The 27,755-nt window shown below is 42.8% G+C and overlaps 1 protein-coding gene across 2 annotated transcripts in view; it reads right to left on the bottom strand.

Moving 5' to 3' along the window:
- Window positions 1–17,938, bottom strand: part of PIEZO1 (piezo type mechanosensitive ion channel component 1 (Er blood group)) — a 135,608-nt gene extending 117,670 nt beyond the window's left edge. For both annotated transcript variants that reach the window (XM_072117469.1, XM_072117470.1), the window contains exon 1: window positions 17,114–17,938. In XM_072117469.1, the coding sequence (XP_071973570.1) occupies window positions 17,114–17,177 (64 nt within the window). In that variant the 5' untranslated portion in view covers window positions 17,178–17,938. The remainder of the gene's footprint in view (window positions 1–17,113) is intronic.
- Window positions 17,939–27,755: the final 9,817 nt, after the last annotated feature.

The raw sequence follows: 27,755 nt of genomic DNA, 5'->3' as shown, positions 1-27,755 counted from the left end.
ATATTTTTTATTATATATATAAAAAATAAAAAACATTATTCCCAGAGAAGCCCTTTATGCAGATTAAAAATCTTATTATCAATATGTAAAGTAGGCTTTTATGCCATGCCTGCTGTCTTCTTCCCAGCTTTAAATACCTTTAAATGTACAAATTTGATAAAGAGCTGAGATTAAGGTGGTGGGAGTACAGTCAGTGGAAGGATCAAGCATCTGCATTCCAATGATGTCAAACAGGTTAATAATATACCAAAAAAGGCAAGAAAACTGAATTTTTTTTTTACAAAGATATTTGATACTATGATACACTGCACAAAGAGGCAAGACAAAAATGTTATAGAACTAGGAAAAATACAGAACATATTTGTCTCTATTATTCCTCAGCTTTGCACACCCCTGTATTGAAGATGATTCCTAGGCAAGTATTTGGAGCCTCTACCTTTAGATATCCAATTGTAGCTGGATCCATTGCATGTCGGATGTACAAGATATTCCTTTGTGTACAGAATAAACGAGGACTGCATTGTCATACCGCTCAACTTCGAGGGGCCCCACTAGTACCCAGCACCCTAGATGCACCAGAAACCATGGTGCGGCACCAATGTCCCCCCAGCAACCATTACTGCATACTGACACATTTGTACAATAACTAATACAGACCCCAGAACAGACTTCAAAACACTAATACTGGAGACCCCCCACCCTCCCAGAACCGGTACTAATACTGGACACTTCCCCTAAAAGCAAGCACGAATACTGGAGACTTTCCCCAAAGGCAGACACTACTCAAGCCCCAACGCCCCTCCCTCGTCCCCCCAGAGCAGGCACCAATACTGGAGAGCTCAAGATCAGATAAAAAAAATAAAATAACAAATATCTACCTCTCCAGGCTCCTCTTCTCTTCCTGCTGCTCTGCCCTGGCTTCTGACACAGGCTGTATGAGTTCGATCCCAGGGTAGTGCAGCGACCGGACAAAGTGAGTAGCTGATCGGTGAGTATATATGTCCATGTTTAAGAGTCAGACAGTAGGTGTTCTGCTTAAGGAGACATTGCCAATTAAGGCCACCTTAAAGGCATGTGGAGACTTAAAGCCATAGATGCTCCACTAGGGAATTCTGGGAAGAATGCAAATAAGTTTTCCAAGGTGTTAAATGGAAAACAATGCCTCCTTTTGCTACCTTGAAAGGCAGCCCCCTTAACATCAAGTATGACCTACAAGAAGTCTAATGACATGATGTGGGATTAAGAGCACAGACTAGTGCTCGAAACACATCAGTTTTCATGCTGATGTTTTTGATGTGAAATGCTTTGTGGATATCGAATAAAGCTGGACTAAAGCATCTTATCTCATACCTAGGTAAAGATGGATCATTTCTTTATTTTGTTGCAAATAGCTTAGCGATCCAAAAGGACGATCAGCAAGCAATCCAGGTATTGGTGGTCATAAGCCAACTGAACTTTTAGTTATTTTATTTACTGCTGCACTGCTCTGGATCCTGACGCCGGCAAATGCAGTCAGCACCTGATGCTATCGCAGTGCAGGAGATACGGGAAGCAGCGAGCTCTTGTCCTATGTACTCACCACTGCCCGGCCTCCTGCACCTCCTGCCAGGCCTCTGTGGGAAGCAGCTACCAATGCAGTCATGGGTTGTGCAACTCTGATGTACAGTAACAGCTGCAATACCAGGCAGAGTACTGTACAGTGAACAGGGCTAATCTGAAATACCTGGCAGAGTATTGTACAATGTACAATGATGCACTTGGTAGTTCAAAGAAACCCATCCAGGAAAGCCCTATTCAAGTAAAAATATTTTCAGGTATCTATTTCAATAAGGAGAGTATAGTTTGCCTTTTCACCCATTTGTATTCTTTTTTGGCATCTCTACACGTCCTTAAAAGGTACCGTATATTAGTTTAAACATTTTGATTTCTGCTAAAAAAAAAAACAACAAAAAAAAAAAACGGTAACCCACTTGTATGTCAAGTAGTGCAGATAAGCTCTAAGCACTGCAATAAAACCAAGATGCAATAGCAGACAACCCATGGATAGGTATGACTTTTTTTAATAGAAACAATCATTTTTCTAATCCTGAACAAACCCTTTAAGGTGTGCTGTGCAGGAATAAACGTGGATGTCCAGACTTGTCTGTAGGTCTACAACAGAAGCAAGTGTTTGGCAATACATCATCAGGATGAAGTTGCCAGATGCCATGAATTAAGGAATACATATAAATTGTGCTATTGTGAACAGTTTTGGCTTCACCATAAGTGTCAAGAATATCAGATTTGATGCATACGTGACAAGTACATGAATAAGTTAATTATATGCAATACTACTATGCGTCAGCTCCAAGCTAATGTATACAGCAATGACCTACAGTATACAACCCTGGATCCTAATGCATACATAAACTGGAATCCAGGTAATCCAGTTCTCCAGGAACTCATTCCTCTCCAACACATTTCTTACAGAATCAGCATACAAGATGCCTGACGTTTCTTTGCGATAAGAATTCCAACAGATAAGGAAAGGGATCAGCCTTATTTTATGAGCCAATATAGAATACAAGTAAACCTATTATTGAAAAACAAAATATTTATCTATTTAGTTTTTCAATAATAGAGAAGTTTGCCCATATTGAGAGATTTTAGAGTAAAAGTAGCAAAAACATTTTAGCAGAAATGTTTTAAAAGTAGAAGTTATTATAAGAAACTGTCTATAGGTGGCATTGGAAGGCCGTTAGCTCATATTTTAAAATCAAGAAGACAAGGAAGATTAAAAACATTTTTTTTTAAAAAACCCTTACGGCTCCTACACATAGCAAAGCACTCTGCAAACAGCAGGGTTGGCAAATACTGCCTACAGCCTCCATGCCCTGTGAAACAGCCTTCATTGGACTCATGTTTACAGAGTTAAGCTTGTATGGGAGATCACAGCCATGAATAAATATATAGAAAGCCAAAGTCATTAAATAACAAAATTAAAAAAAATAAATAAAAAAGCACAACATACAATACATGTGCCCTTTATGTAAACCAAATGCAATCAGAGCCTCCTTACTTCTATTGAACCCCCATTACAGGCTTTGATAAGTTTTCTGCTTGCCCTTAAAGCTGATCATACATTTAACACAAGTTCAGGTGTCAGCTAGCTCCCCTGGTTGCCGCATACACATGCAAACTTATCTTAAAGGGTCAGGCATGCTGAAATGCAACAGTCAAATCCTTATGTAAACTAGCATCAGTTAGAGAATGCCGTAAGATTTATAGGTTGGAACCTGTAATCTAATGTATATGGCCTTCTTAATCCAACTGATATCCCATATCGCTTTCCAATTTGTTCAATATAATACAGGGTAGTCATTATCAGAATAACGTGTTTGTTACCCATTACTCAAGGCCAGGCATCTTGTACAATAATTCTAGATTTGCCAAGAAAAAAAACAGTTTAATATTAGAGAGTTTAGTAGAATTGCTCTTAAAATTTAATAAAATTAGATCACATCCCCACACCAAGTGCATATCTCAGCACACAACCACTGTATCCTGTATGGCAAATGTCACCACATCCATAAACAGATCCAACTAGTACATTATACTTCTATGCAAACGTTAAACCAGAACAGTAAGTTGTGAGGAAATAACCTTATCTGATAATTGTGCAAGATTTAACCGAAGACATCACCAGAACACAGCGAGATAACGTTATACACAGCTAAAATATGAAAGTACACCTCCAGACAAAAAACGTAAGCTATAGTTTGCCAGTATAAGTAAGGCCCAATTCAGGTTTGTGTTCCAAATGAACAAAATCAATAAATAACAGTCTTAAAAAGTTAGTAGCTCAGGAGAGGCAAGTAGCTCCATTTTCAGCCTTGGCAACCCTTTCAGGTGATGTTCCGAATCTTGGAAAACCCCTTTAATTTAATTAAAGATTTTTTTATTTTTAGTTTAGAGGGGCCATAAAATTTTGTGAATCATAAAATCAAACTATTTAAGCTCCAATTTGTGACTAATGACATTGAGTTTTGTTGCATTCATTTATTTATAGCATTAAGGGTTTTTGTATCAGACGTTCATATTCCCGGAATACCCCTTTAAGTTTTAAAAATACTCTCATTATTACAATACAGGTCAATATAACCTTGCTTAGATACAAAGACTAAAGATACAAGGACTAAATAGACCAAAGTAGAAACAAAATGCCGGGGGAAAAAAAAAAATTGGACAAACCATGCCAGCAACAGGAGTGCAGTAGGCTTTACTTGGGAGCTTAGCACTTAACACATATTTTTTTAACAAACTTTGTAGAATCTAATAGTACACCATATGACCTATATTGCCAATTTTATGTCTTCTCTGAGCTGATGGCCACACGGCTGTTCAGCCTGCAGAGGCAACATCCCTATTTCTATATAATGCATGGACTCCCGTCCTCTGCTCTGTGTGCAGCCGGTGGGATAGTGCCACTATATGGCATGTATACAAGGGCTGCACATCTGTGTGCAACAGGGTTCACGGTGTTTGATGCCAACAGGTATAATAGGATGACATAGCATAATAGAAGTCAATGGCGGCCATGAGTTGGAGGCAGTTTGTATGGCTAGCTCACAGCCAATAAAAATGGATTATACAATTTAATTTTTTGCAGGATTGTAGATAATGCACCATTGTCTATTCAGATTTCACCTAAACCCTACGGCAAGAGAAGCCAGAAAACAGAGGAGAATGGTTAGCCAGTGAAAGATTTGGCAGGTTCTTGTCAGAAGATGCACAGTGTGAACTGACTCCAATTTTCATCTTCTATTCTTGGCCCAGAAGGGTGGTAAGAAGGATCCATCTTATGAGGTTTTTCTGCCTTGACATTAAATGGAGCTTAACAGTACAGTGCATAAAAGAAACCTGATCAGTGCTCAAAGTATTTTTGGAGGACTTATTCCTAGATGGACTGCTCCTCAGGGGAGGGTATATTATCAATAGTGGTGTAAAGTAAAGGTGGCATAAGTTGGGGGCGTTATTTAGAAAGGAGTCATTGTAAGTGAGGGGGGGTACAGAAAAAAAGGGAAATTATAATAGGGGGCTGAAGAAAGGAGGCATTATAAGTTGTGGCTTACAGGATGGGCACAGTGGGGGAGGTTTATCATTAGGCGGCTCTTTGGGACAGTTCTATGTCCATCTTTGGATCTCCATCATATTCATTAAAGTGGCTTAGGCCCTTTAAATGTTCTTATGCTATAAGTTTCTCTGGTATTTTTCTTTTAAAAAGACGCAGAATGCATCAAAAGTTGCAGCACATACACCAGCAGGGGGCTGGAGGGAATTGGCAACTTTTTAGCATTTTTAAAAAAGGCGCAAGTCATGAATTTGTCTTTGCACAGCGTTGCACTAGCAGTAGCTCTAGGTTTATGACAGTATAGTGCAGTGGCGGGAATAGTCCTGTGCCCCTTTTGAGCAAAGTCACAAAAATCCTCTATGCAGTTTTTTTATAACAAAAAAGCCCAGCAAAACCAATGATAAATCTCCTACAGTGGGTTTTTGGAGAAGGTCAAAGAGTGTGATTAATGACATGAAGACATTCTGTGGTGCCACAACTTATGTTCCTTTTCTAGTATCCTAAAAGTTGGGAGGCTTGTTTTACTGGCAATTTTTTTTCCATAAACAAAGTAAATCACATCCGAAAAAATCTTTATATGGAAGGGTTAGGTGTTGTTTTTGCCCAGATGGAGACAAATTTTTATGATGATGAATAACTGGTTTGCTACACAGGTAAGAGTATATAAAACAGTATATAACAGGAGATAGAGTTTAACAATAGAACTTGTATTCAATGCTCAGTCCTGAGCAAGAGTTAAGAGCAAGACTTGTCCCAGTTTTGATGGTTTCTGCAAGGAGAGACTGAAGTGACTGGTTTCCTCTCTGCAGGCGCCCTCTGACTCACTTTGTCTGACTCAGACTTCATCTTGTGGGGTGTTTTACTGAAGGAATTCTATCTTCCCACAATCTGGTAAAAAAAAAAAATTATTTCTCAAGCAGTATCATTTCCTCTTATTTCGCAGGGAAGAGAATGTAGATTTCAGGCACCTGCATCCTGAAATGTACACAATGTAGGTCCCAGCGTCTTCCACTATGGACCCTGAAAACTATGTCTAGTTTTCAACAAGGAGTAGAAATGTAAAAGTGGTAAAATATAAACATATGATGCAAGTAGGTGGTGGAAATAGTCAGTGCAAGTGAAGTACAGCAGCGCAAATGCTTGCAACTGCACCCAGTATTATGCTGCTTGATCTGTACATACATATGCAAACAGTTACGGCCCATTGATAAGAATAGGCCTGTTCTATATTGTTGGATATTTGCATATCATTGTTACTAGAAAGCAGGAAAATTATTGAAATTATCAGTAATAAAATCTTGTAATTTAGAAGCCACCTGCATGATTGCAATTATGCACAGCAGGCTGCTGTATCATGACAGGTTATTTATAAGCAAGTTGGTCTACATCCAAAATAGGCACACCTTCCTTTTCATTAATACAGCTACAAAGGGGTTTATATACAAATAAGTAAGTTTACCAGGGCAACTATAAATATGAGTGACTAGAGCAAATTTAGTGGGGACCCCCCCCCCTTCCCCAGGTTCATTAGTTTCCCCATACTCAAATGCAAAATTTGCGCCCCACCCCCTCCCTCAGCATCAAGTTATTTTGTGTAATATTTTGACAGCTGCCACAGAACCTAGAGGGGGATTACCCCGTATATTCTCGTGTATAAGCCGAGTTTTTCAGCACAAAAAATGTGCTGAAAAACGTCCCCTCGGCTTATACACGAGTCAGTACATATAGTTAAAAATATAAAAAAAATTATAAAGTTATATACTCACCCTCCGGTGGCCCCGATGTGCAGCGCTGGTCCCCCAATGTCCGCGCGGGTCCTCTTCTGGCTTCCGCGCCCGTCTTCTCTAACTTCGTGCTGGGCACCACCATGTTTTTCTCCCAGGCGGCGCCTAGTATGACGTCAGCAGTGGCGCGTCATACTAGGCGCCGTCCGGGGGAGAACAATGGCGGCGCCCAGCACGAAGTTAGAGAAGAAAGAAGACGGGCGCGGAAGCCAGAAGAGGACCCGCGCAGACATTGGGGGACCAGCGCTGCACGTCGGGGCCACCGGAGGGTGAGTTTATTCTTTTTTAATGCTAGGAAGGGTGTATACTACTGGGGGCAGTGCTGTATACATACTGGGGGGGGGGGTCTGTGACCAATGCATTTCCCACCCTCGGCTTATACTCAAGTCAATAGATTTTCCCAGTTTTCATGGTAAAATTAGGGGTCTAGGCTTATACTGGGGTCGGCTTATACTCAAGTATATACGGTAGCTGAGGGTGGGATAGTATTATAGTGGTTATATTCCTGTACATAGGGGACATTATTATAGTAGTTATATTCCTGTACATAGGGGGCAGTATTATTGTAGTTATATTCCTGTACATAGGGGGCAGTATTATAGTTCTTATATTTTTGTACATAGGGGCAGTATTAATGTACAGGGGGACTAGCTAAAGGCGAGACTAGCTGGGGGGGGGGGGGTAGACCTGGGGCAAGCCAAGGTGTTAAAAAGTGGGTAACAGACATTAAGGAGGGCTACCTGAGTTAGAAGAAAGCAAAGGGGAGCAGTATTATAGCAGTTATAATCTTGTACAATTGTCACAGAGACCAAAAAAGTTCTGGCTGATAAGATATACAGTCCCAACTTACATACATTTTCAACTTAAGAACAAACCTACAGACCCCATCTTGTATATAACCCGGGGACTGCCTGTATTATATTAGTTATATTCTTGTACATAGGGGGCAGTATTATAGTAGTTATATTCTTGTACATAGGGGGCAGTATTATAGTAGTTATATTCCTGTACATAGGGAGCAGTATTATAGTAGTTATATTCCTGTACATAGGGAGCAGTATTATAGTAGTTATATTCCTGTACATAGGGAGCAGTATTATAGTAGTTATATTCCTGTACATAGGGAGCAGTATTATAGTAGTTATATTCCTGTACATAGGGAGCAGTATTATAGTAGTTATATTCCTGTACATAGGGAGCAGTAGTTACATTCCTGTACATAGGGGGCAGTATTATAGTAGTTATATTCTTGTACATAGGGGCAGTATTATAGTAGTTACATTCCTGTACATAGGGGGCAGTATTATAGTAGTTACATTCCTGTACATAGGGGGCAGTAGCATAGGTATTATATTCCTGTACATAGGGGCCAGTATTATAGTAGTTATATTCTTGTACATAGGGGGGCAGTATTATAGTAGTTATATTCTTGTACATAGGGGGCAGTATTATAGTAGTTATATTCCTGTACATAGGGGGCAGTATTATAGTAGTTATATTCTTGTACATAGGGGCAGTATTATAGTAGTTACATTCCTGTACATAGGGGGCAGTATTATAGTAGTTACATTCCTGTACATAGGGGGCAGTAGCATAGGTATTATATTCCTGTACATAGGGGCCAGTATTATAGTAGTTATATTCTTGTACATAGGGGGGCAGTATTATAGTAGTTATATTCTTGTACATAGGGGGCAGTAGTATAGGTATTATATTCCTGTACAAATGGGCCAGTATTATAGTAGTTATATTCTTTTCGCCTCAGGCATCAAAAAGGCTAAAATCATCCCTGTGCTACAGATAATAAGTATAAATAACTGTCTGGGAGCAGGCAGGGCACAGTACTAGGGTATACCAGAACCCCTGCTTGCAGCCAGTTATTCACAATTATTACCTGCTGCATGGGTTCAGACAATTTCCAGCATTATTATCATCTTGTTTGTGCGCTGTATTGTAGTCTGCTCTAGGGTCTGTGCTACAGTATTTGTACAATAAGGATTATGAACTAGTGGTTTCTGGGGGGAATTTGAGCTGTACTGTGGTTTTTGGAGCATCTAGGATTTTAGCTAAGGGTAGTGGTATGACAATGTGGCTCTCGAAATGGAAAAGGTTGTGCACTCCTGCTTTAGACTGTATGTAATGTAATATAATAACTGATGAAGTTTTCATTACTGTATGGTTGGTCACTGTCACTTCACAAATTCTGCTGCCCTCTTCTAACAAGGTGCTAGGTCCTTGGATATCATACAATATATTGGCCTCAAGTGGCCCTCATCTTCACTGTACATCTGGGAATTCCTGCAAGTGGCATCCTGCCACCAACACTTGTATGGCTGGCACTGGCCAGCTGACCCCTTGCCAAACAAGGCATCAAGCCCTTATTGAAAACCACCCTCAGTCACATCAACACTTCAATTTGGTGATAACCTCAGCCGCCATCTGGAATGCTGCAGAGGTAATGTGGCATGTTACTGCACACAGGAGACTTGAACAAGTGGAATGACAGGGAAGCTGCTCTTGAGAGGTCATGTTAGACAACACTTTTCCTGTGATATTTTATCAGACCTTTACTACTGGAGCTAATCTAACATATTATCCCTATAAAATATTGTCACCATCTAGTACCCTCAAGGCGTTCTTAAACTACAACTCCTACCATGTCCTGACAGTAGCATGGTGTCATGCAGGGACAAATAACGTGTATGCAACTTTTTCTCTACTCAATAACTGAATATTTATGTGAAATTTTATAACCTGTTATACTATGATAAAAAAGTGATAAGATAAATAATACATCCTTATATCAACTTAAATTTATGTTCATGAGGTTGTAGGGCTACTGGGGAGGTTCCCAGAGCCCCTCAGTGCTGCAGCTTCACAGGCTGTTAGATTACATGTTAAAGGGCATCTACCACCAGGGTGAAGGACTGCATGGACCTGAGCCTGAGGGTCTCCAGGCTCATTTGCATACAGTCTTTTATCCTGGTGGTAGAGGTCCTTTAATAAAAAATAATTGCAGAACCTTTATTTATACATCAATTAATAAATACCGTACATAAAAAAGTTAACGAAACACACATTGCAGGTAAAAACAAAAAGGGCCCCCTGGTCAGAGCATCAGCAACATAATATTAGGATGATTTGATTGCTACAAAATACTAAAATGGAGGATATGTAATGCAGTACAGTCAAGATTAATAAACAAAAACTTTGTTTTTTACCATTGAGACCTAGTAACTAACTGACCCACTTTGTTTTGCTAAAATGTATTCCCCTCAGATTCCTTTAAAATTAACTTTATAAATTTTACCAAGTATCCAAGGATGTCTACAGCGAATTGAGGTGGGCGTGGGCTCCTCCAGCTGAATCCAGCAGCTCCTTTCTCTGCATGCAGTAGTAATCTCATGTGACTAGAATTACATCATCGCAGGTCCTTTAGCCTAACATTAGCAAACTGTACACCAAGCACATATCACATGAAATAATGGCAGCCTGCATGGAGAAGAGTAGAAGTCCATGTAGGCTTGCTGTGATTTTTTTTATGTGTTCAGATACATGCATGGGGTACAGTTTTCTAATGTTAAGAGGCAAAAGGACCGTGAGGATGTCACACTGGTCACATGACATTAGACCATGCCCCTCTATAGATCCCTAGATACCAGAAAAGTTTATAACTTTTTATGGGGATCTGAGGAAAACAATTTTAGCTAAAAGAAGGGGGTCAGATAGTTATTAGGACTCTATAGGAACCTGCCACTAGCTGTATTTGTGAAAGATGGGGTGATAGGTTCCCTTGAAGTTGAAATAGCCTTTTGTATTATGTACTGTAATGTGTGAACGCTGTGATCTTTAAATGGAAACCACACAATGTTTATTTAGGGATAACATGAGGTGGGTATAAAAGCCGAAACGGTGTATGGATAGAGTAAACAAAATGTTAAGGACAAAGATCTTTATCGTTTTTGGCTAGCAAAATTCAGCACAAACAAAGTTGTGTAGTTATAAACTTAGATCAATCCCTCTAATAGCTTGTGTTAAGGGACAGGTGCACCGTGAAAATATTAGCAGGGTAGAAAGTCTTCCAGGCCACTATGTCAGCACCTGTGTGATACAGAGAGCCGTACCCAACAGTACGGTCAGAGTTTAGGAGAAGTTAGTGCCATGTCAGGAGTTACCACAAATGTATCTTATAATGCCTGGACTGCTAAGAAAAAGCTGGTTTTTGAAAAATAAGACATCAGGAAGTGCTGAGAGGTAGAGTTCAAGCTTGAATTTTAGGGGTTTTACAAAAATATTACAATATTGTTTGTGCTACACAGAGGTCCTGTAGTCGTTTTATAAAACCTTATAGCTGCATGCAATGTGTGTTCTAACCAGGAATCAAATTATTATGCTGAAACATCATTTGCATTGCTGCATGACATCTACAAAGGCTGTAAGATCCTTGATGACCCCACATCCACATAACAAGACATGACTGAGCTACTTGTCACTCTGTAAGAATGTGAGTTGTCCCTGGCACAGGTTTTGATGTTGCAAAACAAAGGAACAAGTATGACAACCCTGTAACACAGGGAAACTGTATTTATATGAAGGTGATGGCAGGCAGTGTGAGTGAGGGTACTTGCATAGAGAAGCTTAGATTTATAAGTGGAGAGGGCTATCCCTGTACACATAGGTCCTGGGAAAGGCATATTTAGGATTCTTAGGGTAGGAAATATGTTGGCATGTTATATAGAACTATTCATCACAGCATTTCTACATCCCATAAAATTGAATTGCAATCATAATTTCTGAACATACAAACAAGACAGGATAATCTAAGATCATTGCTACAATTACAGTGACATTGCAGAAGATTCTGTTTATTTCTAAAACAAATATAAAACCTTGCTGTGATTTAGCATTAAAACGTAATTAACTCATGTGAGTAGACCCTTAAAAGGAAACCTACCATTTCAAATGTTCGGTGTAAGCTGTAAACACCGAGCACCAGCTCAGGGTGAGCTGGTGCCGGTACTTACTTTTGTTAGTGTTATAAACCGCGGCATCGCGGTTTTAACACTTTTTAAACTTTATAGCAGAAGCTGCTTCGGCGCTGCGCACGACCAACGCCTGCGGCATTTCCTATGTAGGCGCGCGCACGACCGTACGCACGCAGCGCCGAAGCAACTTCTGCTATAAAGTTTAAAAAAAAAAGTGTTAAAACCGCGATACCGCTGGTGCTCGGTGTTTACAGCTTACACCGACCATTTGAAATGGTAGGTTTCCTTTAAAGATAACAGGTCTGTTTTAGAACATACTCGTACAAATTGTATGACAATGCTGGATCGTACAGCCTTATCACTCTATGTACAAGTCTAGATTATGCAGTCCCTTTATTATACCCATTAGAAATGTATGAGTAGTTAGGGATACCAGTTGGGGGGTGCACTGTCTTCGCTACTGAGAATGTAACACTATGAAGGGATCACAACCCCTGATAACACAAAGTAGGCAATCTACTTGATTGCAAAGATACTATAAAACATTGATATATAACAGAAGATATGTCCTATTTCAGTGGAGGCGGACCTATGGCACGGGTGCCAGAGACAGCACCCAGAGCCTTCTCTGTGGGCACCCAGGCCATCACCCCAGAACGGAGTTCAACAGACAGGTGTAAGATTTCCTAAAATGGTGATTGGTTATGATTCCATCATATCATCATTTATTATATTCATTGTAATATCTCAGTCTTTGAGCCTTCTAGATAAAGATAAGTTACTCTTTAATTTGATTAGAACAACAGCTACAGTAATTTGCATCTAGTTCATCTGGCTCAACTTCATTAGAACTTCAAGGGGATAAACAGTTGCCTGTTCTTTAGTGAAACAATAGCTGGTAGTACCTGTAGTCAATGAAGGCTCCAGTGGTGAGATAGTGCTAGAAGCTAAACATGAAGCACCAATGGGAATTAGCCAAGTAGCCTGATGGTACTTTCTGGAACATCTTAGCATGGATATATGGAAAGTACCATCAGAGAGAGAAGGAGAGCAGAGGGAGCAGAGAGGAAGATAGAAGGATACCATCAAGAGGAGACCAGAAAGACCATCACCCAGAGATCCAATAGTAGGTCATCTTGCTGAGCACCATTTTGGCTTCATACAAGATCCAATAAGGAGAGGTATAAATGTAACTATCTACAAGGGACAAAGGCTGAGATACAAAGTGTATTGTTTGTAGTTTATTTAGTAATTGTCTGTTGTAGTTGTATGGAAAAGGTCTGTTTATTATTACCTATTGTACTCAAAGTAACTTTTATTTTGTATAAATTATAAAACCATAAATTTGTGGTGTTAATTTCTTTGCTACATCATCCCAGAACCTCAAAGAGTATTTATGATAATATTCTTACAGAGGACTCAAAGAATCTTAATCTTCTTGCAATGATGGACAAATTTGCCATCCTCCTTTCAAATGCATTGGTGTTCTCAGGAGGCCGATACGATTGAAAGTTGTAAAAGAACAAGGAGAAATAAATTACTGCTCAAATTGCTGTGCTGGCACTTTGCAATAAATAAGTCTCTTTTGGTTGAAGTTTGGGTACTCAGGCTCTAAAAGGTTCAACATCACAGCTATAGGGTGTATTAATTGTTGTCCAGGTATGTCCTGGTAAGGATTCTGAGCCGTTCCCATGCTGAAATATCAATTTATATTCATGGACAGGTAGCAGTCAGGGAGGTGGAGTTCGGGGTAGTGCTCACCCACCCTCCAGGTGCTGTGTCATGAAAACCCCCACCTACTGTTCTCCATTAAGCCGGAACCTGCCCTGCCTCCCGCATCTCCCCGTCCTCCTGCTCTCACGGTTAAAATCTCGGCAAGCACAGTCGGCTACACGGCGCCGAAGTGTACAAGCTAGATGTCCGAGATTTGAAATGAGAGTGCAGGAAGACCGGGAGACGAGGCAGGGCAGGTATCGGTTCAACGGAGAGCAGTAGGAGGGGTTTTCATAAAGCAGCGGCCTGAAGGGTGGGTGAGCACTTGACTGCTCTACCCACCCGACTGATAGCTTTATGGCCATAGATACAAGTTGATGGGAGAGATTTATCATAAGGCAGGATTTTGCGCTGATGTCTATGTGTTAGACTGGCAGGTTTCCAACAGTCGGATTTATAGTCCTGTGTATGTGCAGTGTTACATGCCTTCTGATGTGCCTTCAGGTGTGTGCGCTCTATGCGAATAGACTGCACCAGTGGTACGTATGTTTAAAATCTGCTCAATTTCTGCCTTCTTGCAATGTTTTTGGACAGGAAATTCTCAGATACCTCAAACATAAAATTGAGCAAAATCTTCAAAATTGAACAAAAACTTCAAAATTGTGCAAGTTTGAGATAAATCTCCCCCCTGAAGTAGCAATGGACCCACATACACCACCTCCTATGTGGTGTAGTTTTGCCAATAAAATTGGCGTTCTTTTGAAAATTTTCAGGTGATAAATGTGGTGTTGCACGCTCTTCGGTGTCTTTTTCCGCCATTGCGAGACTTGAGTTGAGTTTTTTTTCTCGCTAAAAAAAACCTGCAAAAACTATGTTTGTGCAAAATTTTGAGACAATTATACGCCAAGAAGATACATAGGACTAATGATAAATCCCCCCCTCCCCCGATATTTCAGTGTGAGGCTGGCTCAGAATCATTATAAGGGCATACATGTACAACAATTATTACACCCTATAACAGTGACGGAGAACCTTTAGAGATAGAGTGCCCAAACTACAACCAAAATCCACTTCATTATTGTGAAATGCCAACATGGCATTTTAAGCAGTAATTTATTGCTACCTGTTCTTCCGAATGGTGGGACCAGCAGGATGACCTACAGAGATATTGCAGTTCAGTCCACACCTCCTTATTTTTCCCACAGTTCCAAACAGCCAATGAAGTGTTGCTTTAAAATAGCATCGAGAGCAGCATCTCTTAAGTTGCCTGGGACTGCAGGAAGATTTGGTCCTTTTTGGTGAACTCTGACCTGAGTGCCCACAGAAATGGCTCTAAGTGCCACCTCTGGCACCTGTGCCATAGGTTTGCCACCACTGCCCTATAGGGTACATTTGGGGGATTAACAGCCGTGCGGCTGGTGACAGGTTCCCTTTAAAGGAAATCTACCACTGGCCCCAGGTAGTTTTTAGGTAATCACACTTGGAGTGCTGTCACGGTCAGTGCTACCACTGCATTTACAAGCGCAGCACTAGCGCAATGGGGGTGTGCCTTGAGCCGAAGTCATTTAATCTTGCAGCAAAATGTGTGCTATTGGTAAACAATTGCATGCGTTTCAATTGAAACGCTAATTACATCAGACCGAAGCATGGCCCCCTGTGCCTGGAAACACAGCACTTTCGGTGCGCAAGCAGTGTGTGACAGCACCCTAAAATGCCGGCGGTATGATCCTCAAACAGATAAAAATCCACAAAATCTGAGAAAAATGGATTTCTAAAAATATGTAACTTCAGTTGTGAGCTTCATCCAAGCTTCACCGCTCTGCTGGCGCTTATTCATCAACGGGTCTCAGGCAGGAGAGGAACTACTCTGCGCTTGTCACCTTATTATTATTTTTAGTGTTACTGAAGAGAAGATCCTGTTTCAGGATTGTACCATCACCTTGTAAGTCTGATTACCTAAAAACTACCTGGGTCCAGTGGTAGATTTCCTTTAACTGTCACAGAAATCATAAAACAACTTTCATCTCCCCCAGAGCAGCTGAGATGTTTGTTACTAATCGGTTACATGCTACATTTTAATTCCCAACAACACGTGTAATATAAAGGTGAATTCACAAGCCGCTGATGTGTTGCAGATATTCCCACAAAGAAAATCTGTATAAATTTCTTTTACTCTTTTTTTGCATTATAAACCCCCGTTCACACCATGGTGTCCATCTCTAAGTGTTCTGTAATTTTTAACTTCAGAAATAACGCTAGTTGCAGCATTATTTTTGCAATTATAAATAACAGATACAGAACGGAGGGAGAATGGGTGTAAAGGGGCTACGGACGGTACACCTTTTCAAGTCTGTTCAAAGTGTCCATTATTCTAGTCCGTAGTGGACTAAACTATCAGACACCACTAGCGGTGTTGTGAACTTTGCCTAACACATGGATTTTAGCAATTCCCATTCGGATGAATTTGAGTTTATACAACAAATCTTCTGTGTGTGAATTCATATTCATAGGGTGATAAAGAGTTAAACTTGAGGTGTGGGACAATAATGATGTCAATGCCTCAGATGATAATGAAGTGAGTTTCACCAGCAGTTCAATTACCCCCAGGCCAATTATTGTTTTTTTATGGATTACTGGTTCAATTCATGCCTTTGCCTGCACAGTGATGCATCAGCTGGGACATACATTCCATAGTTGTGAGGGAGCGATCTTACTTCCCACAAGCCTATAGATGAGGGCTGCGCACCTCCACAGAATGACAGAAAATATACACAATATAAGCCCTACAATCACTTACAGCTTCATGATGTACTTGTGCCTATAGGCGACTAGATCATGTGTTTTATTTGTCACAATGGCAGATTTTAATAACAAGGTTGATTTCTGGTAGCACAATACAACAACTACAGTGTATGGTGGCAAGTTTACTAGCAGGTCATTACAGTCCATGGCACACCAGGGATGGCATTAATGTTAGGAGCAGCAAGACATTTTACAAGATTCAATAGTGATTATGAGTCATTTTAGCATCATGTCCACATTTCTAGAAAATCTGTCTAAAGATGGCTCTCTGGCTGCTGGGGAACTACACTTTTCAGCATGCTCTACAAGGCCATATTAGAAGGTACATACAGGCATGTGCTGCAAGAACTACAGCTAATTCAAAAACAGTTGCCAACCGATGTGTAACTGCAGTGCTTAGAATCTATCTTGTCTCAACAGCTGCGGAATCTACTACTACATCAGGACTTTTTCTAGACTAGACATATAGGAAAGTGACAACTACACAAGGATTGTGCCGGGAGTTGTATTTACAGGTAGTACCTGCCAGGCAATTGTAACACTACCCCATTCTCAGTACTATCATGTGGAAACAGACATTGTACACAACAAACATTAAATTGTAGACTTATATGATTTTCTATACACTACAAATCTTGGATACATAGAATAAATATATACACATACACTATTCCTATAACAAGCAATCTGTACATTACACACGTGAAGATGTGCATTACCTGCTAATAGAGAAAGGGGCAGCAGGACCCAGAATAAAACTCCGCACAGGACCTGTAGCTCCATTTGCACACTGCAGGCAGAGGATAGTATAAGTGTAGTCAGTCCCACGTGGAGGATCGGTACCGGGAAGATGTGGGCCCCTGTCAGGCCATGTGTCACTCAGGGACGGCTCCCCATCCAGTTGCTGATGCCCAGAGCAGCTTGTGTGGCACTTGTCCACATTGAGTAGGGGGCAGGTCAATAGTAAGACACCTCCAGAGCAGGACAGCGCCTCCTCCTCCTCCTGGAGAGGTCTGATCAGTTGTGTAACTTCACTTCTGAAGTGGAGTCTTGCCCTGGTCACTCCCCCAAGTTCTTCAGCATGAGCTCAGCAGCACAGGGGCTCCCCACAGGTCTCACTCACTGCCTTTATACAGGACCAGTCTCCACCCTTAGTATTTCCTACCTAAACTCTCCCCTACTTCCTTCCAAATAAAGCCTGTGGCAACACCCACATAACAGTCCCAACCCTGCAGGGTGAGGGGTGCAGGGGGCACTGCCCTGCTGTCCCCACTGCAGTCAGGACACAGACTCTGCCCACCCTCTGCTCTCATCACACAGTGTGGAATGACCACCGGCTGCTGCCAGCACCACAGGGGGCACCGCTACTTGCCCTCTTCTCTCCTCATGATATTAGGGATGCCTCTGTGCCACCTGCTGTGCCTTCTCTCCCTGCCTGCTCCGTAGCCGGGTGCCCAGGTATGCACTATGTGCTAGTGGCACCAGGATACCTGGCTCCCAGCTGCTGCCTGAGCCCTAACTCCTTGCGTCACTGGCTGTGTGCAGGTCTTGGCTCCAGATAGGCTGTTTTGTGTTTTTTCACTTTTTTAATCATTTCATCCCCCCCCCCCCCCCTAAAAAAAAAACTTTGCAAACAGCGCCATCTAGCGTTACTTTTGTATCTATTTCACCCCTGCTGCATCAGTACACACAAGTGCTGAGCAGGGTGTTTAACCATGATAACAATATCTGGTGACACCATAATGTCCCCAACTCTCCCTGAATGTCAGGTAATAAAACAGCCGCCTGCAGACATTGTATATCGATATGTATCATTTATTATAACTAGACTTACATCTGTACCCTGACACTATATTCTAAAAATTCATAATAGCAATTTTCTAATGTATACTGTATTTTACGTATAACTGATCACCAGCAGTAAGGCTACATTCACACTGCCGTATGGGGGACGTATATACGGCCGACATATATACGGCTGATATATGTCCCCCATAGGCAGCAATGGGCGCACGGCACCCTACGGGAGCGGTACGGTGCCGCTTGAGTGCTACAATGTATTCAGTCTCAATAATGCATACTTCCAGTTATCCAGTTATCACTTTCAATAAAGAAGTGCCTGAGGGCGCGTTCACACATTGCGTTTTGGTTGCGTTTTCATTGGGTTTGAAACGCATAATTATGAGGTAATTTGATGAGAGGTAATTTGCCTAATTACATTATCGTTTACGTTTGTAAACGTAATGTTAACGCATGTGTTAACAGAATGAATGTGTTAACACTTTGTTAACATGTGCTTGAAGATTGCGTTTACGAAATGTGATGTACGAATGTGATGTACGAAATGTGATGTAATTAGGCAAATCACCTCTCCTCAGCTGTTGTATATATGTTTCAAACACAATGAAAATGCAGGTCAAAACCCAACGTGTGAACGTGCCCTCAGGCTACCTGTACACAAATTTCACAAGAATCAGCCATGAAAATGGGATGTTCACATTTAGATTTGGAATCAAATCGCTCCAGGGGGGTGTCATGGTCACACATGGCGTTTACATTGCTATTTAAATTGCAATACAGTAGAGGAGATTTGCCTAATTACATTGCTGTTAACATTTGCGTTTCTAAAACGCAATGTTGACATATTTGTTGTCTTGTTTTGTTGACATGTCATTAACACACTGTTAACATATTGTGCTAACATTCCATGGAACATTCCACAGAAATGTTAACATAAATGAAATTAGGCAAATCCCCTCTCCTTAGGCCGGCGCCACACGTAGCGCTTTGTCTGCGCTTACAAATGCAGACAAAGTCGCGCCCACCGGGGCGGGCCTCCGCCCGATCGCATCAGCGTTTCTATGGAAACGCCTGCGATCGGGAACGAGCTGCCTGTGTTTTGCGTTAGGCGTTTGCAAGCACAGACAAAGCGCTACGAGTGGCGCTGGCCTAAAGTGTTAAAATGCATTCAATAGGTAACCAGCACCGGAGGGACATTTATCATAAGTATGGAAGCGTGTGTTAAGTTTTTGGGATTTTTTGTAAGGGTAAGGCTTTATGTGAGCCTGTTGCTTTTATGAGACTTTTGTCTAAAAGGTTTGATAACTGCCTCCCCTCCCCACCCCAATGTTTTGTGGGTAAAGAATGTCATAGTCAAGAATCATCTGTTTATTATAGGCAGCATCAATTTTTTTAAGTAACCCATCAACTTCTATAGGACAAAACGTCAGCGAGTCCCACTCAGACAGTGACACGTTCCTCGAGCGAAGAAACACAACGTGTGAATTGATCCAGTTAAATGCAACCATGAGCCTACAATTAAAAATAGTAAAATATTTGTGCAATCTGTGTCTGTGCCAGGCCTGTGTACACAACAATTGAGTGAGTATGGACTGGTGCACTAACACAAATAAAAGCACAGTGTGTAGTAATGTTCCAGCTGTCAAGAAACAGAATGTGGAATATACATAAATATCAGCCATAAAGATTCCTTTCAACCTTTTTCATAAACAGGTCAGTCAAACAAACCTGTCATGGATCTGCTATAAAGCTTGTCTCTACTTTCTAACTGCCATTAAGAAAGGCAGCTGTACACTTATGATAGGTACAATTACTGAGTCATCTGTATGACGCCCAAAAAAGTATTGTGCCAGTCTTTAGTTACATTTAGTTGCATATATTATATATGTCTATCCACTGTAGAAGTGCCTTAAGCAGAGAGACAATCCAGTGTTAAACAGTTTATAGAATAAAGCCTTGACAACACTGTAAAGTTTAGAATCTTACATGTTTTTCATTTATGCATTTATGTTAGGACAATGGCCGCTCACATCAAACTCCTGGCACAAACATGGTATTTTTTTGCAAGAGAGTTTTCAAGTTTTCAGGGCACAGAACATCAAAGGCTCCACAACGACAATACTTGTCCCATAGCTGTGCCCCCTTCTGTCTCTCCACACAGAACAATCAGATGAGAGGCACAAGGACTGTCAGGAGGTTGGCACTAATTCAAAGCGTGAAAACAATAAATTGCTGTGAGTAGAATCTGAGCACAAGATCACATACTAGTGAAACTGTATAATGCATAGTTTTATAGGATGTTTATGGTAACTTCACATCTATGATGTAACTGCTCCCTATTGGTCACTTTGTGACATTGATCAATTCCTGAAATTTATTATACAGAAAAAATACATTAATTAAATTGAAAACAAATGGAAAATTAAATGTAAAACTTGCAGATTATGCATCCAAGCACTGTGCTAACCCATCTAGCCGAATGTTATGATCACAGCAGATTACTTCTGGATTACCGTGCAAAATGCAGACCAAAACTCTGCAAATAAAGGTCAGTGCAATGATTGTGATTGGAGTTTCACAAAACCCCATTCAATTGAAAAATCCACACAAAATAATTATCATAGCCAGGGCTGCATATGCCGTTCCGATGGATCTCCGGCAGCTACCTCCCGGAAAGACATATGTCCGACCTGCACTCCGCTACTACTGGTGGCCTAACCTGGTCAAAGACGTCCAGGATTTCGTTGGATCCTTCACCTCCTGTCCCCGTAATTAGCCTTCTAGCCTGAAACCGGCTGGCTTGTTGCCGATACCCAGTCACCCATGGTCTCACATGGCTATGGACTTTGTCAAAGATCTTCCTTCTTCCTCTGGCAATACCACCATCTGGGTGGTGATTGACCGGTTTTCCAAAAGTTCTGGTGTTCATTGTATAACCAGCTGCAAGTAAATCTGGACTTTTCTTCTGCATATCACCCTCAGTCGAATGGCCATGTAGAAAGGGTGAATCAGATTTTGGGCTGTTACCTCCGCCACTTCGTCTTTGCCCATCAAGATGACTGGTCCTGTCTGCTACCATGGGCTGAGTTCTCCTATAACTCCCTGGATTCTTGGTCTGCTGGAGCCGCTCCTTTCTTTGTGGTCTACGGTCGAATTCCTCATCTTCCTCTGTCTACTCCCTCGGAGGTTCCTGCAGTAGAGGAACTGGTACAGGATCTCAAATCGATTTGGGAACAGATCCGAGCCACAGACCGCACCAAGACCCAGGCTGATAAGAAGCGTCACACTCCTCCTGTCTTCTCTCCGGGTGACAGGGTGTGGTTGTCTTCCAGATACGTCCGGCTGAAGATTCCTAGTTACAAGCTTGGTCCCCCCTTCCTTGGCCTTTTTTATAAAGTCATTAAACGCATCAATCCGCTAGCGTACAAGCTCCGCCTTCCTCCTACGATGCGCATCCCGAATTCCTTCCACGTCTCCCTCCTGAAGCCTGTCATCTTGAACCACTACTCTCAGCAATCTCCTCCTCCTGCTCCAGAGGCTGATTCAACGGATGTCTACGAGGTTAAAGAGGTACTGGACCTGAAGACCATGAGAGACCATAAGCGGTTCTTCCTTGTTGACTGGAAGGGATTCAGGCACGAAGAGAGATCCTGGGAGCCAGAGGAGAATATTCTGGACTGTACTCTCCTCTTAAGATTTCTTGGGACCAAGAAGAGGGAGAGGCCGAAGGATGGGAGGGGGGTACTGTCACGGGTGTCCCTGAGATCCATGTCTTGGATTGCAGGCACACCCGTTCCCCTCTCCGTGGTGGCGTCCCTCCTCACTTACCTCTCCACGCTCCTGCCTAATCCTCATCTGGTCGGAGCATGCGTACCCGCTCCCTAGGGCGTGCGCGCTCCGGCTCTCGAAGTTTTACAGGGCCAGCGCACCGCTGATTGGGGCTGGCCACTTCCGGGTTTTCCTTATAAGCCGGCTGCTCCAATCAACCCCTGCTGGATCTTTGAGCTTCATGCTATTGAGAAAGCTTCCTGAGAGTATTCCCTGTGTTCCTATTCTGATCTCCTGTTGTAACCCCAGACCTGACACTGACTCTGCGACCCTGCCGCCTGCCTTGAACTTCTGCACAAGATTGCCTGCCGTTCCTGTACCTCGACTTTGGCTGCCACCCCGGACTATTGGCACCTGTGGAACGTCCTGGTGGCACCATGCCGCAGCAAGACCACCCTGCTTTGCGGCGGGCTCTGGTGGAGCCCGGGTGCCACATAGATTCCGGTCCCAGGTGTCGGCTAGTGTCATCGTCCGCGATGGCCAGGGGGTTCACTGACCCCGAACCCTAACAATTAGATCATCATCTATGAGGTACTAGATGTCACTAATGCATCTCAGAATGTGTAGTCAGTCACACTGTGCCAGTCAACTTGCTTTTAATTATGTTAACAATTGTTATTTTTACTCCCTGACCCTAGTCAAAAGCCTCTCACTCAACTAAACCAGTTCCCAAGACTGTTCTGAAGAGACGCAACCAGGTGGAAACAGTGCTGTCTAAATCTGTTCCATCTGGAATAGATATACTGGTTTGGCATTAATCCCACATCATGTAATTAGGCTTCCTGAAAGTCATTTTTGGTGGTAAGGGGGCTGCCTTACAAGGTCCCATCTAGGAAAACTAACTTACCTATTTCCTAACAATTGTTATTAAAGTTGTTGGCATTCTCTAAAAAGGGAGTAGGTATTTTTGAGGCTGTGTTCACATGTGTCGTTTGCCTTGCATTAGAAACGCAAGACAACCCCTATTGGGCAGTGCTTGGCCTGATCGCATATATGTTTCCATAGTAATTGATGTGATAAGTAACGAGCAACCTCCGTTTTGAGATGTGTGGACCCGAACTTTCCGAAAATCAATGATATAAGACTGTTAAGGCAAGTCAGCAAGGTTGTGAGGGTGAACAATGGGAGATAATACACAATACAATCAATACAAGATCTGTCATGGATCTGCTATAGAAGTAGAATCTTGGATGTCCAGTAGCTATTAAGATGCAACTGTCAGATTTTCAGCCATACACTTACCCAGAGCCCCTCCGTGTTGCAGATACACAGGTTGTTACAGTCTGCATGGAGCAATCCTCCTCCCACTGTGTGCTGAAATCTCCTCTGCTACAGTGAGATTACATCAGACAGAGGGTGGGGGAGGTGCTAAAGGAACAGAGGGGAGGGGGAGACAGTCTCATATCCTGTGAAGCTGCTGCACAGAGGGGCTCTGGTAACATAACTTTATGTTTTAGGCCGCGGTCACACGTACCGCTAAGCGTCCGTCATAACGCGGGAGGTCCTCGGGCCGAACGCACATGCGTTTCCAGGGAAACGCATGCGATTGTTAAGCCGATCGCATGCGTTTCTTTGGAAACGCATGTGCGTTTGGGCCGAAGACCTCCCCCTGTGCGCTAGCGTCGTGTTATGAACGGACGCTTGGCGGTACGTGTGACCGCGGCCTTAGAAGCAAGGAAGCCATTGATAATAAATATAAGATGATCATGGTACCTGGGTGTAGGTGCCCCTGGTTTATCATGGTGGATATTGTATTGTAAGAAAGGAGGGGGGCAAGGTAGCAATGCCTGAGATTTACCGACTAAGTTTGGGTACACTAAAAATGAAAAGAGAGGAGGAGGTTTGTACCTCTGAAGTCTCCCACAGAAGCCCTTATATGTAAGAAAAGTGGCGTGCAAGGCAAGTGCGGAAGAAATTTAAACAAGTTTGCTCAAAAACAGCCTTGCACAAAAGTTTGAAACTTTCACACAAAAAAACTGCCGTTTGTATAATATGAAGTGGTTAGCTTGTTCCTTTAGAATGAATTACTAAGTTATAGCAAATAAACTGCTAGGACAAAGTTTGCAGAATATGGCTTGTGAAAGTTGCATTCCCTAAAAGAAGGATGAAATCATTTCCCTCGCTGTTATGATTCATTGTAAAAGATTTAAAGTAAGAAATATGCAGTGTATGTGCCGAAGCTGTAATATAATAACATGGCTGCAGAGCAATGTATTATACCTCCAGAATGAAAGGATCTTCATAGAACTAGACTGTGTCTTGTGTCTGACATCTGGAACTGAGAAATACATTTGTTTTCAATCAGATGCCAGATTCTTTCCACATAAGTGTATACGCATTTCAATGTATATGCAGTTGTGTTTGATATTCTTATTAAGTGCAAGTGGATAATATAACATTGCTGCCACCATCCTACTGTGTCTGGAAGTGTAAGAGACGTCATGCTGCTTTTACAATAACCTAAACAAAACATTTTTATCAATGTGAGATGACTTCACATGAGCCATTCACTTCATTAAAAGGGATATATGAAGCAAACCATACATGCAAATACTATACTTTACAGAGCTCTACGGCTAAATAAAACTCCTTAAAGGGGTTCTCCGATCATAGCAAGTTAGGCCCAATCCACATGATAGTGTCTAACTTCCTCATAAGTGTGGGTCTTAGTGAAGGAATCCCCACAGATCACGAGAATGGGATCCAATGTACCCCCATCGCACCCAAGATGACCGATGCGGCCAGTCATACATGTACTGGCTGCTCCGCTCATCTCTATGGTGCTGACAGAGAGATGTGCTGACAAATGCCGCGCTTATCTATGTCCTTCAGCTTCTGGGGTGCAGCTGGCAGTTATATCCGTCACTGAGTGGCAAGAGGTTAATGTTGGTTCCCAATAAAGGCCGGCGCTACACTTAGCGCTTTGTCTGCGCTTGCAAACGCAAACGCAGACAAAGTCACGCCCACCGGGACGGGCCTCGGCCCGATCGCATCGGCGTTTCTATGGAAACGCCTGCGATTGGGAACGAGACGCCGGTATTTTGCGTTAATTTAACACGAAACAACGGCGGCTCGTTCCCGAACGCATAGAATCACCGATGCGATCGGGCCGAGGCCCACCCCGGTGGGCGCGACTTTGTCTGCGTTTGCAAGCGCAGACAAAGCGCTACGTGTGGCGCCGGCCAAATTGCCCAATAGTAGGGCTACAAAAAGGGACCTTAAATACACCTTATCTCTCTACTCCCCTCTCTTCTAATCTAGCCAAAAGTCTAAGAAATAGATACAATAGAAGATAATAGGAGGCGAATTAACCCCTTCATGTGGCAGCGTTTTTTCCTACGGAGCTTTGTGAGGGCTTGTTTTCTGAGTAAAAAATTTTACTTCTCAGTGATGTTATATATCAAAAATGCACTAAAGAGGGGCGTGGCTAGCCAGCGTCTAAGATGGCAGCGTGAACTCAGAGCTCCTGATCTCTGGCGCCAATTAAGCTGAAAAGCAGGAGCACACGCTGGCACCGAAGTTAAGGAAACGCTTCGGGAAGGAGCAGAAACCTCCTGCTCCACAACAGAAGCGGAACCGGAGCATACCTCGGCCCCTAGACCGCTACTTGCGACCGATCTCCCCGCCGGCTGAATCGTCACAACACGTGCGGCCGCCATCTTCCTCGCCACGAGGAGAGCCGGAGGTGACAGTGAATCGTGACACCATAAAGGGGACAGCAGGCATGTCGCCCACAGCAGCGTCCGGGCGCTCCAGCTCCACTAACCCACCACCACCGAGGGGAAAGGGTGAGTCGGCGAAACAGCCGCCAACAGTTAAAGCTGCAACGGCAGTACGGGGGCAGATAGTCTCAGAGGGGCAGACAAGAGCCCTGCAAGGGGGCAACTCCCCCAGATCCCCAAAACACTCTAAGGGGAGAGGGCATGACTCAGGATAGCCACCTCACACTGCAAGCCTCCCCTAAACAGCATGCTATCGCAAGGGGGAAAACATATAGTGCAGCTGCACAGGCTATACACCCACCAGTGACCCATCCTACTTCCCCCCACCTGCCAAAGCCTCAAAGAGCAGTAAAAACCTCCCTCACCCGGGAACCCCCACAGTGGGACTCAGAAGACATGCAAGATGAGGACATAGGAGCTACTCCGTCCTTCACTAGATATCAAGACCCATCTCCTGTATGGGCTTCGTCCCCTGAATCACAACCAGGCTCTGAAGGGAAAACTTCCCCAATACAAGAGATGACATCTCTACAAGCCTATCTACAGAATCTTCCATCTAAAGAGGATTTCAAGATGCTTCTTACAGAAGTGAAAGATGCTTTTAAAGCTGAAATCACTGAAGTGCGCCAAGACCTGCAGCACATGACAGGCCGCATAGAAGTCTTAGAAACAACCACCGATGATAACCGGCGAATTATGTCACAAGTTCAGATGACTGTAGCATCTCACACGGACGTCCTGAGGGACATGACCAGACATCTAGAGGATCTGGATAATCGGGGTAGACGGAGCAATATAAGAGTGCGAGGCGTCCCCGAAGTGAATGGGAGAGAAGACGTGAAAGCCACCCTGACATCCTTGTTCGCTACAGTCCTCGGTGACGACTCAGTTCAGATCAAATTCGAAAGAGCCCATAGGGCACTCAAGCCAAAGACGTCAACTGCTAACCCCAGAGACATTATATGTTGCCTGCAAGATTTTGAACTTAAGGAACGCATCATGTATGCAGCCAGAAAGCACAGAGATGTGATCTTTAAAGGAGCAAAAGTACAGCTATTCCAAGATCTTTCCTGGATAACACTACAGAAAAGAAGACACCTGCGCCCTCTACTGGATATTCTGAGACAGCACAATATAATCTACAAATGGGGGTTTCCATTCGCTCTCACAGCAACTAAAGATGAAAGATCTGCCACTCTACGTTCCTATTTCGACCTGGAGAACTTCTGCAACACGTGGGACATTCCAGTTGCAAATATTGAGGACTGGGAAATTGCGTACCCACCCCCCATGCTGCCACCAGTATGGGACACTGTCCAGAAGAAGAGAAGGAGAAGGCCATCAGGGGGCTCCCAGAGAGGACCACCACCCTAAGGACACTCTATAACTAAAATAGTATCCTTTGCAATTTTTCTTCCTTAGAGACTATGTTTCATGTATGGAGCATTAAAGCCACATACTGGTGCCTTTACTACTTACCCAAAGGTGCCAGGGATCAGGGCATTGTTGGTTTGTTGTTAACAAGTTAACAAGTTAGTTAGAATCTTGAGTACGGGGCTTAGACCGCATAACCCCCCATACAAAGGGTTGTACCTAGGCTTCTCTGGTGACCATAGGGAGGCCTGGGCCAACCGGCTTTATTCCTGTGCCTTGGCAACAGGTGCGGTTGGTATAGAACCCTACCCAAGGGTGAGAAGGTAGTCTCTGCCCTTGAGTGTATATACTGAGTCAGTATTGTATTATTTGTCGAATTTGTCTTGTGATTCCCCACCCCTTATTCTTCCCCCCCACCTTTTTTTTTTTTCTCTCATTAGTTCCAAGTTTCTAGCGCAGATAACAGAAAGGGAAACTATCGTCTTCGGGAGAACACTTATACCTGAGGTTTAAGTTGCTGTGACTCCAAAAGCTCGAGCCAGTCCACATTGGTGTCCTTTTCATTAGGGGTAAGGCTTTAGCAACTCTTACAACATGGTAAAGATCCTCACACTTAACGTCAAGGGGCTGAACTCTC

The sequence above is a fragment of the Engystomops pustulosus genome, chromosome 7, assembly GCF_040894005.1.
Source record: "Engystomops pustulosus chromosome 7, aEngPut4.maternal, whole genome shotgun sequence".
Lineage (NCBI taxonomy): Eukaryota > Metazoa > Chordata > Amphibia > Anura > Leptodactylidae > Engystomops > Engystomops pustulosus.
The sequence above is the reverse complement of the archived record's forward strand: the minus strand, read 5'-3'. Positions and strand labels throughout refer to the sequence as shown.